The 15,212-nt window shown below is 45.2% G+C and overlaps 1 protein-coding gene across 2 annotated transcripts in view; it reads left to right on the top strand.

Moving 5' to 3' along the window:
* Positions 1 to 374: 374 nt before the first annotated feature.
* Positions 375 to 15,212, top strand: part of LOC115479748 (CCN family member 2-like) — a 24,729-nt gene continuing 9,891 nt past the window's right edge. The window contains exons 1-3 of one of the 2 annotated variants that reach the window (XM_030217925.1): positions 375 to 589; positions 11,900 to 12,109; positions 14,863 to 15,114. In XM_030217925.1, the coding sequence (XP_030073785.1) occupies positions 400 to 589; positions 11,900 to 12,109; positions 14,863 to 15,114 (652 nt within the window). In that variant the 5' untranslated portion in view covers positions 375 to 399. Of the gene's footprint in view, positions 590 to 11,895; positions 12,110 to 14,862; positions 15,115 to 15,212 lie in introns of both variants that reach the window. The other variant, XM_030217926.1, reaches the window with a different exon arrangement.

Here is a 15,212-nt window from a genome sequence, read left to right as displayed (position 1 = left end):
CCACAGGATTGAGTGGGGTGTGGTGGGGGGGGGGTCTCTATCTACCCCATATGGTGCAGAGAAAATTTGGCCCCTTCTTTCTCCTTCCCTCCTCCACATTAGACTAAACAAAGCCTCATTTATGTATTACTTAGCTCATGCTGCCAGAAGGAATAGGCTTGGGTGTGGAGATAAAACAGTTCCAGCCTGCATATTTTTCAAATTAAATGTTAAAAAAAAAAAAAAAGAAAGAAGGGAGTGAGGGGGTGGGAAGTAAGCAACAAATCAGGATTCATAGGGTTAAAGTGGAATGTGGAGGATTCTTTTGCACACCCCCACACCCCCATGTACAGCAGCCTGGATACGTTGCTTGGAATCTGGATGGGGCACTGGCTTGCTGGGGAGGGGGAATCCTCTGACATGCCCATCAGCTGCAGGGCACACCCCTGTGCAGAGTATTTAAAGGAACTGCAGCAGTCTTGGGTAGGTAGACGGTTGAAAGTGAAGAGGGAGATCCCGGAACAGGCAGCTGTAAGGGACCAGTCCCCCATCCTGCAGCATGGACAGGAGCTTCATCACTCTTTCTCTGCTCTTCCTCCTTCCCTGCTGGGTGAGTAACACCATCCCCCCACCCCCACCCCAGTCTGTTTTCTGATCTGATTAACAGGCGATGCTCCCTATGATGTGCGGCTCTGGCACGGGCTGTCAGTGTCACTCACCTGCTGCCCTAATTCCTCTCTGTCCCTTCATCTTTTCTAAAGCAACAGTGCTAGTGAAAAATCTTTTATGCTATAGCCAGCAGCTAAATTTGTTAAAAGTTTCCTACATAATCACCCATTTACATTCTACCTTTTAAAAGTACTTTTTGAAGGGAAATTGGAGTTTTTTAAAAATGTTCTGAAAGTATCGCCTTCTTAATTACGTTGGGGTGCCACCATCCTGATCATCATCAGCGCCATTCATGTAGATACAAACCAGGATATAGAATGAAGAGTGGAAAGGTGGACAGGGAAAGTAGAGCTGCCAAGTTACCATGACAGGAGGGAGACTTTTTGGCTGGTCCCGGATTTCTGTCAACCTCAACTCTGTGCTTTATGGGACCTCCAGCAATGATTTCAAGGGTCCTTTTACAAAGGCGAGCTAGTGTTTTTAGCTCACGCGTACATATTCCTACAGGCATCTCTAGCGTTTAGCATGCGCTAATCATTATCAGGCGCTAAAAACGCCCACGCCTTCGTAAAAGGATCCCTCAATGAATAACATCAAGGACTACAACTCTTACGGCGCTTTCGGAAGTGAGTTTAAAACCAGGACCGGCCAAAAAGTCTCCCTCCTGGAATGAGTAACTTGGCAGCTCTGGGGAAGGATATAAATTCTCTGCTTTGTTATCTGCGTGAGCCGTGTTTCAATAGAGGTGTTTTTCCTCTTTATATCCTATAAATCCTCTTCCACATGTGTAACCCTGTATCAGGAATAGATGTTGTGTTTAATATAAAGGTATCACTCATAGGGATGAGTTCTTGAGATCAGCGTTAGATGTTTTTAATACACAGGGGCTTGGTTGGACTTTACATAATTACATAAGTGTTGCCATACTGGGACAGACCAAAGGTCCTTCAAGCCCAGTATCCTGTTTCCAACAGTGGCCAATCCAGGTCACAAATACCTGGCAAGATCCCCAAAACAGTACAATACATTTTATGCTGCTTATCCTAGAAATACGCAGTGGATTTTCCCCAAGTCCATCTTACTAACGGCTTATAGGCTTTTCTTTTAGGAAACTGTCCAAACCTTTTTTAAACCCCACTAAGCTAACTGCTCTTACCACATTCTCTGGCAAAGACTTCCAGAGTTTAATTACACATTGAGTGAAGAAATATTTTCTCCAATTCATTTTAAATTTACTACTTTGTAGCTTCGTTAGGTGCCCCCTGGTCCTAGTATTTTTGGAAAGAGTAAAGCGATTCACGTGTAACCATTCCATTCCACTCCACTCAGTTGCTGCGTTGTATCATCACCCAAATATTTCTTTCAATATTTTGTGTTTTACTATGTACGTCGTGCTGGGGGTGGGGTGGGATAGGTGCTGTATGTGTTTACTTCAGAATAATAAGTTTGGGACTTAAGATCCTTCATCAGAGGAACAGCAGAGGGAGGGATTCTACAGGTCCACTGACTTTCTACGTCTTATCTCATAACTGTAAAATGACCCCAAGCCACTTGGATGTGATTTTAAAACCTAGGGCTAGGTTTTAACTGCTATCTTGAGCTGTTCCAGAACAGGTAGACTAGGGATGTTAAACTGCAAACCTGGAGGGCTGCAAGCAAGTCCAGTTTTCGGGATACCACTAATGAATGTGCAGGAGGTATGAGATGCAAATCTCTCTGGTGGCTACTTATTTAAAGTAGCCTGAAAATCTGATTCCTTTGCAGCCTCCCAGGACTGCGGTTTGACACCCCTCAGGCAGATCATTGTCTTATGAGAAAGTACGGTTGCTATTTTGCTCAGCTCAGCCTGATCCTGTCCTTCCTCCCCCCCCCCCCCCCACCCTGAGCCACTGTAGGTGCCAGTTGATGTTGAGCACCCCCAGTACTGAGCAAGGCAGAGCATAGCCTAGTGGCCTAGTGGTTAGGATGGTGGACTTTGGTCCTGGGGAGCTGGGTTCAGTTCCCACTTCAGGCACAGGCAGCTCCTTGTGACTCTGGGCAAGTCATTTAGCCCTCCATTGCCCCAGGTACAAATAAGTACCTAAGCCACATTGAGCCTGCCATAAGTGGGAAAGCGCAGGGTACAAATGTAACAAAAATAAAATAGATACTATTGGAGATTCTACATGGAATGTTGCTACTATTGGAGATTCTACATGGAATGTTGCTATTCCACTAGCAACATTCCATGTAGAAGGCTGTGCAGGCTTCTGTTTCTGTGAGTCTGACGTCCTGCACGTATGTGCAAGATGTCAGACTCACAGAAGCAGAAGTCTGCGCGGCTACATTGGTGATCTGCAAGGGCTGACTTCTACATGGAATGTTGCTAGTGGAATAGCAACATTCCATGTAGAATCTCAAATAGTAGCAACAGTGGAGGAGTGGCCTAGTGGTTAGGGTGGTGGACTTTGGTCCTAAGGAACTGAGTTCGATTCCCACTTCAGGCACAGGCAGCTCCTTGTGACTCTGGGCAAGTCATTTAGCCCTCCATTGCCCCATGTAAGCCGCATTGAGCCTGCCATGAGTGGGAAAGCGCAGGGTATGAATGTAACAAAAATAAAATAAGATTGTCCTGTGTAAAGTAGGCCAGCTGCCCACATGAATGAGACTCTCAGCTAACTCCAGTCCATCAGAAACATGTTGATCCAGATCTAGATTTAGTTTTACATTCCCATCTCCAAGCCCAGCCTGGGCCACCGAGAGGGGGAGGCAGGGGGGCAAGGTTCCCCAGGCCCGGCCTCCAAGAGGGGCCCAGTGCCAGAAGATTCTGCTCCGTCTCTCTCCTGCATCTGTGCGTAGGGGACCTGGGTGATTCTGTTAACGTGATAGCCTGGGTCCTGGCACACGGGAAGAGGAGATTGACAGACCGAGGGAGGAGCAGACGCAGGAAGGTAAAGGGTGGGGGAAATGCAGGGGCAGTGGTGGCCCGAGTATAGGAGGGGTGGCAGTGGCCCAAGTGGGGGGGGGGGGGGAGGGCAGCTGCCCTGCCCTGGCTCTGTCTCTCGGTGGCCCTGAGCCCAGCTTCCCTGTATTATGTGAGAACTGAAGCTACCCAGTGCTTGGTACTGGGGGGGGGGGGGTTAAAAATCTGGAATGAGGTAAGGTGACTCTGCTGGACCGCACGATTTGTGAGATTCTGATCTAAACTATTGATATTGAGCAAAAGAACCTAATTATCATCCCTAAGGCATGATGGACTTTGTTCATTTTTTTTCCATAGCATACACTGACTCCATGTCAGTGGGGCTCTTATTCCACTCCTGGCTTTCTAATTCCCATCTCACTTGCTGAAGCGCAGTAACAAGTCCCTGACTGCACTGGATGGAAGTTAAAAAGTAATGTTTGATCCAAACCTTACAGACTGGGGGACGGGGTTGCAACGTTCCACATTAGTCAGTTTTGTCCTAGTGTTGGCTGGCCCCTTGTAGGCTGCATTAGCAAACAGGTGGGTATTTACAAGCCAGGACTGAGCACTTTATCATTAGGTTATGTTGGCAGGACTGAAAGAATTATTTCTGCTGTGAGTGGGTGAAGGATATACAACATATAATGTATTCTTGGTTGGGGTTGGCAGAAATGCCAAGTTACCCAGTTCCTGGCTGGATATTTTGACCAGCCCACCATGGTGCATTATGGGACTTGTAGAACTGATTGCCAATAGACAGGATGAAGAACTACAAAGCCTACACTGCTTTGGAATATAAGTTCAAAACCAGAACGGGCCAAAAGGTCTCCAGCATGGAACTGGGTAACTTGGCATTTCTGCATTAAGTTATTTTGACAGGGCTGAGAGAATCCTTCCTGCCATATGTGGGTGGAGGATATCCAGAATATAAGGTAGCCTAGGTCAGGAGGGGGATGTGAATACCCTCCCGCATTTATATCCAAAATATGACAAGTGATGCTTTGTCTCCCCATATCCTCACTGTGGACATTTTTGAACTGGCTCCATCAGCTTCTCTGCAGACAGTTTGGTTCTTCTGCCGTTCTTTGGTGCTAAAGTGACTGCTGGAAGTCATTTTAGACTGACTGTGACCTGGGAACGCTCCAGGTCCGACAGGAAATGCAGCGGTTTCAAATGAAATCTCCTGAGCTTCCTGGGAAATCTGACTGTAGGCCTCTCCCTTCCTCTTCCCTACAGGCCGCTTTAGAGGGGAGGGAAGCTGGATTATTTATTTCTTATTAGGATTTATTTACCGCCTTTTTGAAGGAATTCACTCAAGGCAGATTAGGGTGCAGAGTAAATTTTTTCCTTGGCTGATGCTTATTTTAGCACCCGGGCACTATAACTGGTACAGTTGAGGTGGAAAGCATGAGCCCACAAAAAACCTACTGTACTTATCTATATGTGTCATCTGCAGGCATAAGGGCTATTGTAGTGTTCAGTTGGGTACAATATGTTTTTGGTGAGTTTTGGAGGGCTCACCATACAATAAAAGAGGGTAATGGTGGGGACCTTTTGCTTGGAATCAAACAGGGTAATGCCTGGGACCTTTTATGTGGTCCACTGCAGTGCCCCCTAGGTTGCCCACTGCTCTACTGGGATGTCTGTGGGACCAGTCTACTAAGAACGTTGACCTCCCATACACCCCGATGACTTGTTTTTGTACACTTTCCCCTTGGGCTTTTTTTTTTTTTTAATGGTCCTAAAAAAAATAGATGCACTGAGCACAAAAACATCTAGCAAATGGCCATTTGTGAAACAAAAATTGGATGTTTTTTTTGGTTTGAAAATGACCATGTTCACAACTGGATTTTTGGATGTTTTTCGCAAAATGTTCAAAATCAGATTTAGACGTCGTATCGAAAGTGCCTCTCTAAAGCTCTCAGGGACACCTGTGGTTTGTTTGTTTGTTCTGGATTCTTTACAAGCAGGTCTCCTTTATTAAGGTTACCAATAGTCCTGGTTTATCTGTTGGAATGTAATTGTATTTTACATGCATTGCCTGTCACCTATTATTTCTCTGTGATTACTCTGTGACCTCTGATGTGAATTACTTAGAGAGGTCACACAGCTATGCAACTTCCTGTGGGGGTTAGACACAGCACATGCAGCACATGGAGCACATGGAGCTCATGATCTCTCCTAACCTGAGAGGATCTATGGTGGTGTGAGCATCCATTACCATCTAAGCACATGGAAGGAGCTGATAATACAAATGTATAGTAATATGTATATATAAGCCTGTCTGATTATAATCTAACTACAAACTGTGAGTAAACAGATGTTTTGTTACTTCAACTTTAAAGTGACTCAGCAGTGAATTATTCAGGGGTGAATGAGAGAGAGATGAAGAAAGAAATTAACATTTCTAAAGCTGAAGCTGTGTGTACTAAAATCTGCTAATTATTTACTACAAATAATCCAACAAAAGGGTTATGGGCCCAGGGCCAGGAATTGAAAAGAAGAGAAATATTACCAGGCAGAAAAAAAGGCCACATTTTTCTCTTAAGTTTTAAAGGAAAGATTCAGTCTGTCTCTCTCTCCCCCCCACACAGCAGACAGAAGGCTAAGAAAATGGCTGAGGGAAGAAATTCACCATTGTTCTATTCTCTCAAGGTGCCTAAATTAACTGAGTTTAATTATCAGCAGTGGGAATTAAGATTCATATGTTTCCTTCGAGCAAAAAGATTAGATATATGCTTAGACCAAGACAGAACAGCTGAAAATATGGCTGAATGGGACAATGCAAACTATTATGTGAAGTGCATGCTTTTGGAAGCTCTCTCAGAGAAACAAGCCATATTAGTGGAGGGAAAAGATACACCAAAGGACATTTTATATAAACTGAGAACTATGTATGCAACTACATATGCAAAGCAGCAACCAATTTGGTTGGCAGAGTTGAATGAAACCAAATTAAGGGATAAAAGTAAATGTAATGATCACATTATGTATCTTATGTCTTCATTTCAAAAGCTAGAACTTTCTGGAATTCCCATGTGTGATGCATTGAAAAGAGCATTTCTTTTTACCTCACTATCAAAGAAGTTTGATGTTTTTAGGTCTGTAAATGAGGCCATTGAAGGGCAATCTTTTGAACAGGCAACATCAAAACTAAGGCAGGAATGCATAATAAATGATTCTGAGGAGATGTGTTCTCAAAGCAAGTCAGAGAGAAATGAAACAAATTTCTTGGCAAAGAACAGAGGAAGGCGGAGCTATGGGAAAACTCCACCCAAGGGCAAGCTGATTTGCTACTCATGTGGAAAGGAGGGACATGTATCTAAATGGTGTAAGGAAACACAAAACACTCCCTCTAGCTCACCTAAGCCAATGGAACTAAAGAATTTTCAAACCAGGAAATGTATGAAGGACAAAGATAAACACAAGGGCTTTCTAATGGCAGAAAAATCTTTGACTATGGTAAATAATAATTCAAATGAAAGTACTTGGATTTTGGATTCGGGGAGTACATGCCATTTAACCAATTGTAAGGATTTCTTTCAGGAAATGTGTCCAGAGGAAGGTATTCTTAAAACTGCAAACGCAGGGACCGCTAAGATCCAAGCAAAAGGTATTGGATTCTTAAAATGCAAAGTGTCTAATGAAGTTAAAGAAATTCCTGTAAGTGATGTCTTGTATATTCCCCAAGCAGTTTGTAATATGCTTAGTGTATCTACATTAGATAAGAAGGGATTTGCGATTCATTTTGAAAACAGTAAGTGCACAATCTCTAAAAATGATGAAGTGTATGCTGAAGCTTTTATGCATAATGATGTTTATAAGCTGAACATTTCAGGTGAAGCCTCACATATGGCGCAAGTAAGGAAGAATGATGGTAAATGTAGTCTGGAAATCTGGCATCGCCGCCTGGGACATCGTGATTCTAAGGTGATCCAGGATCTTTACAGTAAGCAACTGGCCACCGGCATTCAGATAAGTGCAGATGCTGGTAAAATGGAGAAATGCATAGACTGTGTTACTCAAAAAGGTGTGAGACCCTCATTTCCTGCATACACAGGAAATAGGAGTAATAAAGTGCTGGACTTAATACACAGTGACTTATGTGGACCGTTTAATATCCCATCATTGGGAAATAACAGATTTGTGCTAATATTCTTGGATGATTTCTCTAGATATTGTGTGGCCTATTTGCTGAAAGAGAAAAGTCAAGTCACAGACATGCTGAAGAAATACGTAGCCATGGTGAGCAATAAATTTGAAAGAAAACCAAAGGTTCTTCAGACCGACAATGGTGGTGAGTTCACTTCACAAAGCATGCGCACATTTCTAGAACAAGAAGGCATTCAGCATATCACAACAGTAGCTTATACACCAGAGCAAAATTCTGTTGCAGAGAGAAAATTTAGGTCACTTGTGGAAATGACCAGATGTATGCTGTCAGATAGCAATCTCCCTAAAAGACTATGGGGGGAAACCATTCTCACAGCAGTGTACCTACAAAACAGAATGCCAACTAAAGGCGCTGAGCGCACACCACATGAGACATGGCATGGTAGGAAGCCAAACCTGTCACACATAAGAACATTTGGAAGTACAGCATATGCTCATGTACCAAAGCAAAGAAGGCATAAGCTGGATTCCACAACAGAAAGGGGCATTTTAGTTGGCTATGCTCCAGGACACAAAGGATATAGAATTTTGAATCTGAAAACTGGCATTGTTGGCATAAGACATGTTACATATTTTGATGAAAACAAAAGGGTTGATAAAGGCTGGATTATCCCAGATGAGCCTTATCATCCAGAATATGAAACTAGAACCATAATAGACATGCCAGTGTATATAAATGCCATACCAAGGCAGATGTCTGAAAGCAACTCACCTGTATCTAATGAGGAACAGGCAGAGGAAGCAGACACAGAAAGGATCATTGAAGAAGACAGTACAGTTGGAGAAGGGGAATCAATTGGAGAAGAACTCTCAGATATAGAGGATGCAGAAAGGTCAGACCAACCTGTTGTCAGACGCTCATCCAGGGAAAACAAAGGTGTTCCACCCCCAAGACTGTCTTACCTAACAAAGTCAGCAGAAGCTCAAGAGCCCTTAACATGGGATGAGATTGAGAAAATGCCAGCAGAAGAAGCTGCTGAATGGCATAAAGCTGCACAAGAAGAAATTGATGCATTGGATAAAAATAATACTTGGATTCTTACAAAATTACCTCCTGGCAAGAAAGCTATAGGATGCAAATGGGTATTCAAGTTAAAAAGGAATGCACAAGGAAAAGTGGAAAGGTATAAAGCCAGACTAGTGGCAAAGGGATATCTTCAAAAATATGGAGAAAATTTTGATGAAGTGTTTGCACCTGTAGTGAAACACACGACAATAAGAACACTTCTGAGCATTGCAGTCTCAAAAGGCATGCAAGTCAAACACATTGATGTGAAAACAGCGTTTCTTCACGGAGATATAACTGAAGACTTGTACATGGAACAACCAACAGGTTTCATAAATACAAAACAAAGAAAGCTAGTGTGTAAATTAAACAAAGGTCTTTATGGATTAAAGCAAAGTGCAAAATGTTGGAATGAAAAATTGCATGAAATATTGACAAATTTAGGATTTAAGCAAGGTGAAGCAGATAAATGCTTGTACACTAGGTGCACAAATGGACAATATGCATACATTTTAGCTTTTGTTGATGATCTGCTCATTGCAAGCAAAAGTGAGCAAGAGTACAAGGACATTGTAAAGTGTTTAAACCACAATGTTGAGATAAAAGAACTTGGAAATGTGTCATACTATCTTGGTATAGAAATTGAGAAACAAAATGATGGTTCTTATCTTCTAAGCCAGAAGCAGAAAATAAATGAGCTTATTGAAAGTTTAGGTATGCAAGATGCCCAAGTTGTAAGCACTCCCATGATCACTGATTTTCTGAAGGATGAAACAGTAAGAGAACCTTTACCAGATAACATCCAATATAGATCAGCCATAGGTAAGCTTTTATATCTAGCTACCACATACAGGGCTGATATAGCAAATGCAGTAGGAATTTTGAGCAGAAGGGTCAGCTCACCTACCAAATCAGATTGGACTGCAGTTAAAAGGATGGTAAGGTATTTAAAGGGTACCATTGATTGTAAATTAAAGATTTCAGCCAATAGTAATCCAAAACTAATATGTTACTGTGATTCAGATTGGGCAGGGGATCATTCTAATTATAAATCCACAAGTGGATATGTGTTTATGTATGGAAATGTACAAATTTCATGGGCCAGTCATAAACAAAGTATTGTGAGTTTGTCTTCTACAGAAGCTGAATACGTGGCCGTATCGGAAGCGTGCAGAGAACTGATGTGGATTGAAAAACTTTTGCTGGATTTCGGAATAGCTGAACAGAGACCAATCCAGATAATGGAAGATAATCAAAGCTGCATCCGACTGTCACAGAATGACAAGGTTCAGTCACGCACCAAGCACATCGCAACGAAATACCACAACGTGCGAGAGTTGGCGAAAGAAGGGGTCATCAGTCTACACTATTGTCACACCAGTGAGATGACAGCTGACATCATGACCAAACCGTTACCCAGAGAACATTTTGTGAATCTGCGTATAAAGCTTGGACTTTGTATGAATAAATAATTGCATGACAGTTATGCATGAGAAGGGGTTTGTTGGAATGTAATTGTATTTTACATGCATTGCCTGTCACCTATTATTTCTCTGTGATTACTCTGTGACCTCTGATGTGAATTACTTAGAGAGGTCACACAGCTATGCAACTTCCTGTGGGGGTTAGACACAGCACATGCAGCACATGGAGCACATGGAGCTCATGATCTCTCCTAACCTGAGAGGATCTATGGTGGTGTGAGCATCCATTACCATCTAAGCACATGGAAGGAGCTGATAATACAAATGTATAGTAATATGTATATATAAGCCTGTCTGATTATAATCTAACTACAAACTGTGAGTAAACAGATGTTTTGTTACTTCAACTTTAAAGTGACTCAGCAGTGAATTATTCAGGGGTGAATGAGAGAGAGATGAAGAAAGAAATTAACATTTCTAAAGCTGAAGCTGTGTGTACTAAAATCTGCTAATTATTTACTACAAATAATCCAACATTATCTTCGTTTCCCAGAATTCTGGAGTTTGTAGGGTGACTTTCCCAGGAAATTCTATGCAGTTTTGCTGAGGATGTCCTCGCAAAATGTCCCGGTGGAGGGGCGGGGAAACTCATATTATGAAAACAAGATGGACGTCCATCTTTTGTTTTGATAATACAGTCGGGGACGCCCAAATCTTGACATTTAGGTCATCCTTAGAGGTGGTTGTCCCTTGACTTGGTTGTTTCTGATTTTCGGCGATAATGAAAACCAAGGACGCCCATCTCAGAAACGACCAAATGCAAGCCCTTTGGTCGTGGGAGGAGCCAGCATTTGTAGTGCACTGGTCCCCCTGACATGCCAGGACACCAACCGGGCACCCTAGGGGGCACTGCAGTGGACTTCACAAATTGCTCCCAGGTGCTCCTTCGGTGCTGAGCCCCCCAAACCCCACTCCCCACAACTGTACACCACTACCATAGCCCTAAGGGGTGAAGGGGGGCACCTACATATGGGTACAGTGGGTTTTGGGTGGGTTTTGAAGGGCTCACATTTACCAGCACAAGTGTAACAGGTAGGGGAGGATGGGCCTGGGTCCACCTGCATGAAGTGCACTGCACCCACTAAAACTGCTCCAGGGACCTGCATACTGCTGTGATGGGCCTGAGTATGACATTTGAGGCTGGCATAAAGGCTGGCACAAAATATTTTTAAAGATTTTTTTTGAGGGTGGGAGGGGGTTAGTGACCACTGGGGGAGTAAGGGGAGGTCATCCCCAATTCCCTCCGGTGGTCATCTGGTCAGTTCGGGCACCTTTTTGTGCCTTGGTTGTAAGAAAAACAAGACCAGGTAAAGTCGTCCAAGTGCTCGTCAGGGACGCCCTTTTTTTTCCATTATGGGTCGAGGATGTCCATGTGTTAGGCATGCCCAAGTCCCGCCTTAGCTACGCCTCTGACACGCCCCTGTGAACTTTAGTCGTCCCTGCAACGGAAAGCAGTTGGGGACGTCCAAAATTGGCTTTCGATTATACCGATTTGGACGACCCTGTGAGAAGGACGCCCATCTTCCGATTTGTGTCGAAAGATGGGCGTCCTTCTCTTTTGAAAATGAGCCTGCTGGTGTCCCAGTATCCACTCTCCAGCATCTATGGAAGAATTCTTATGAGTTTGCTTTTCTCTCCAGGCAGAGGTGGAAGAATGTTCCTATCCTTGCCAGTGTCCCATGCAGCCCTTGATCTGCCCTGCGGGTACAAGTCTGATCCTGGATTCCTGTGGGTGCTGTAAGGTGTGTGCCAAGCAGCTCGGTGATCCTTGCTCCAGAACAGCACCCTGTGACCCCCACAGGGGTCTCTATTGTGACTTCTCCAATGTCAACTTTGCCAGAGGTGTCTGCCTGGGTAAGTGAGATCTTCAGTGCAACCATGTCTGCCTAGCATGCAGGAGGGTTTCCTGAAGTCTGGCTAGTGTACAGGATTTAATGCGGTGCTGACAGACAAATCAGAGGGCAATTCCTGTCAGGGCTGGTGTAACCAGTGGCGTACCAAGGGGGGTGGTCCGCCCCGGGTGCACACCGCTGGGGGAGTGCCGTGCGCCTGTTGGCCGAGTCCGCTCGTTCCCTCCCTGCTGCTCCCTCTGCCCCGGAACAGGAAGTAACCTGTTCCGCTCAGAGGGAGCAGCAGGGAGGGAACAAGCGGACTCGGCCAACAGGCGCGCGGCACCCCCCCCCCCCCAGCAGGTAAAAATGCACCCCGGGGAGGGGGGGTGCCGCGCTGCACCCGGGGGGGGGGGGCGCATCGGCGATCCGGCCCGGGTGTCAGGCAGCCTAGGAACGCCACTGGGTGTAACCATCAGGTAAACTAGGCAGACACATGGAGGGGCATTTTCAATATGACATCTAAGTCCGAATTGAGACATTTTGCCAAAAGCATCTCAACGAAATGTCTAGTTCACAGCCATAACCAAACCAAAAAAGTCTAAATTTGTCTTTTGATTATGGATTTGAGCTAGATGTTTTCATGCTCAACATGTCCATCTGTAAGTACCATTTTGGGGGGGGAAAAAATAACCCATGGAAAAACAGAGAAAAACAAGTCACAGGGAGTGAACTGGCCGCACAGACATCCCAGTAGTGTAGAGGAGCAGCCTAGTGGTCAGTGCAGTGGACTTCACATAAAAGGACCCAGGTACAATCCCATCGGAACCTTTTCATGTTGTATAGTGAGCCCTCCAGGAACGGAGAAAATCTACTGACTCAACCATTACAACAGCCCTCAGGATTGCAGGTCACTTATATATATTTAGGTATAGTTGGTATTTCTATGTTCCAGGAGAGCTTACGTTTGTACGGAAATGAGTTAAAGTGGGAGTTACACCTGTGTGCCGTTGTTCACTGTCCACTGCACTGACCACTAGGCTACTCCATCCACTTGCTTACTGCTTTCTTAGGAATGGCCAGAATATTTGGAGCTGTCATAGAGCCTGGTATCTGTTATCACATCTTTGGGGGTGGGTGGGAGGGGATCATTGACCACTGGGAGATTAAGGGGGGGTCATGCCTTAGTCCTTCCAATGGTCAGCTGGTCAGTTAGGGCACCTTTTTCTTAGTCATGACTGAAACAGGTCTAGATAAAAACATACATTTTTTTTTCTGGCCTGAACCTTTTTTTTTTTTCTGTTCCATTGTCACCGAAAAATGTCCAGATTTCAAGCCCACCTAAAATATACATCCAACATTCCCCCTTACTGTTTAGATGAAATCAGTGAAACGTCCCAATTCTGCCTTTTCAAAAATCATGATTTGGACGTTGTGGTGAGAAAACCATCCAGCTGAAGCTTTGTGCTGCTTTTGAGACATTTGTACTCTTTTGAAAATGAGCATCTTAGGATGGCAGCTTCTGGGGTGGGGAGTGGGATGGCAGCTCCTGGGGTGGGGAGTGAGATGCGGACAGAGAAAGTATCTGCATATAATGTACAGTATGTCTAGTAGTACTGTAGAAATGCTAAGTAGCTGTAGTGTTAAAGAGTTATGAATCTTGAAAATGATAGGGAATGGTTGCAGAATGATCAGTCTCCAGTAAAGGCAAGAACTGTCCTAGCACGGGGTCATAAGATTGGGCATAAGAAACCAGGTGCAGAAATGCAAGTGATCATGCCATCATCTATGTGACAGGACCCTTCCTTATGCCTGTGGGTCCCAAATTTGTCCTGATTTTCAGACTCTGCCTAATCATTTGAAGATATCCTGAAAATCAGACCAACTGTGGGATCAAGCGGGCAGGCTTGGGAACTGCTGTCCTATGACTTGACTGCCAGCAGATTCCAAGTCAGCAAGAAGATGCTGAGCCAATCCTGGGTTGCCCCAGTGCAAGCATGGCTGGAAGTGGTTTTCAGGCATGAAATCCTGATGAAACAGGACTAGATCAGCCAGTCCTAGGTGACAGTCATGTGGTGATTCTTCCCTAGGGTTACCATAGGTCCGGATTTACCCGGATATGTCCTCTTTTTTAGGGCATGTCCGGGCAACCGGGCGGGTTTTGCCAAACTGCCCGTTTGTCCAGATTTCTGGACAAACGGGCAGGCTGGTGGGCGGGCCGTCCTGGACAGACCCGCCCGTTAGCCTGCCCGTTTGTCCAGAAATCCGGACAAATGGGCAGATTGCTAGCCTCCCCTCCCCTTACTTACTAGTGCCCTGGTGGTCTAGTGACCTCTTCTGCCTTCGGCGCCAATTCAAAATGACCGCCGAGAGTTGACGTGACCTCGCGAGACTTCAACTCTCAGCGGCCATTTTGAATTGGCACCGAGGATCACCAACATGAAGGATGCATGCAGGGCAGCGCTCTGGGCAGGAAAGAGAGGGCTCTTTCCTGCCCCAAAGAGGTCACTAGACCACCAGGGCAGTAGTAGGGTAAGGGGAGGGAGATGAAGGGGAGGGGGGGCGACGGGGTATGTGACAGGAGGGAGGGGAAAATGTGACAGGGGGCGGAGCAAGGGTGTGACAGGGGACGGAGCGAGGGTGTGAAAGGGGGTGGGGTGGGGTGCATGGTGGGGCGGGGCATGTGTCCTCCTTTTTGGGGGACAAAATATGGTAACCCTATTCTTCCCTATGACTTCAGCTTAAAATCTTGCTTCATTCTTTCCCTTTGTTCTACAGCTCAGGAGGGCTCGACCTGTGACCTGGGCGGAACAGTTTACCGCAGTGGAGAGAGCTTCCAGCCTAGCTGCAAATACCAGTGCACTTGCATGGATGGGGCAATTGGCTGTGTTCCTCTGTGTGCTCACGACCTGCGCCTCCCCTCTCCTGACTGCCCAGCTCCACGGCGGGTGAAGATTCCTGGGCAGTGCTGTGAGGAATGGGTGTGTGGGCACAGCGAGCGGGAGAACCTCTTCGAATCAGGCCAGGCAGGTGAGAGGTTTGCCTGGAGAATGATTGTCAGCTGCTTCTGTCTTTTCTTGGCAGGCTTGGCTTGGCTCCACTGCCTGGGTGGTTTATCCAGGACCAAC

This window comes from Microcaecilia unicolor, chromosome 11 (genome assembly GCF_901765095.1).
Source record: "Microcaecilia unicolor chromosome 11, aMicUni1.1, whole genome shotgun sequence".
Classification (NCBI taxonomy): domain Eukaryota; kingdom Metazoa; phylum Chordata; class Amphibia; order Gymnophiona; family Siphonopidae; genus Microcaecilia; species Microcaecilia unicolor.
This window is presented reverse-complemented; position numbering and strand designations above follow the sequence as displayed.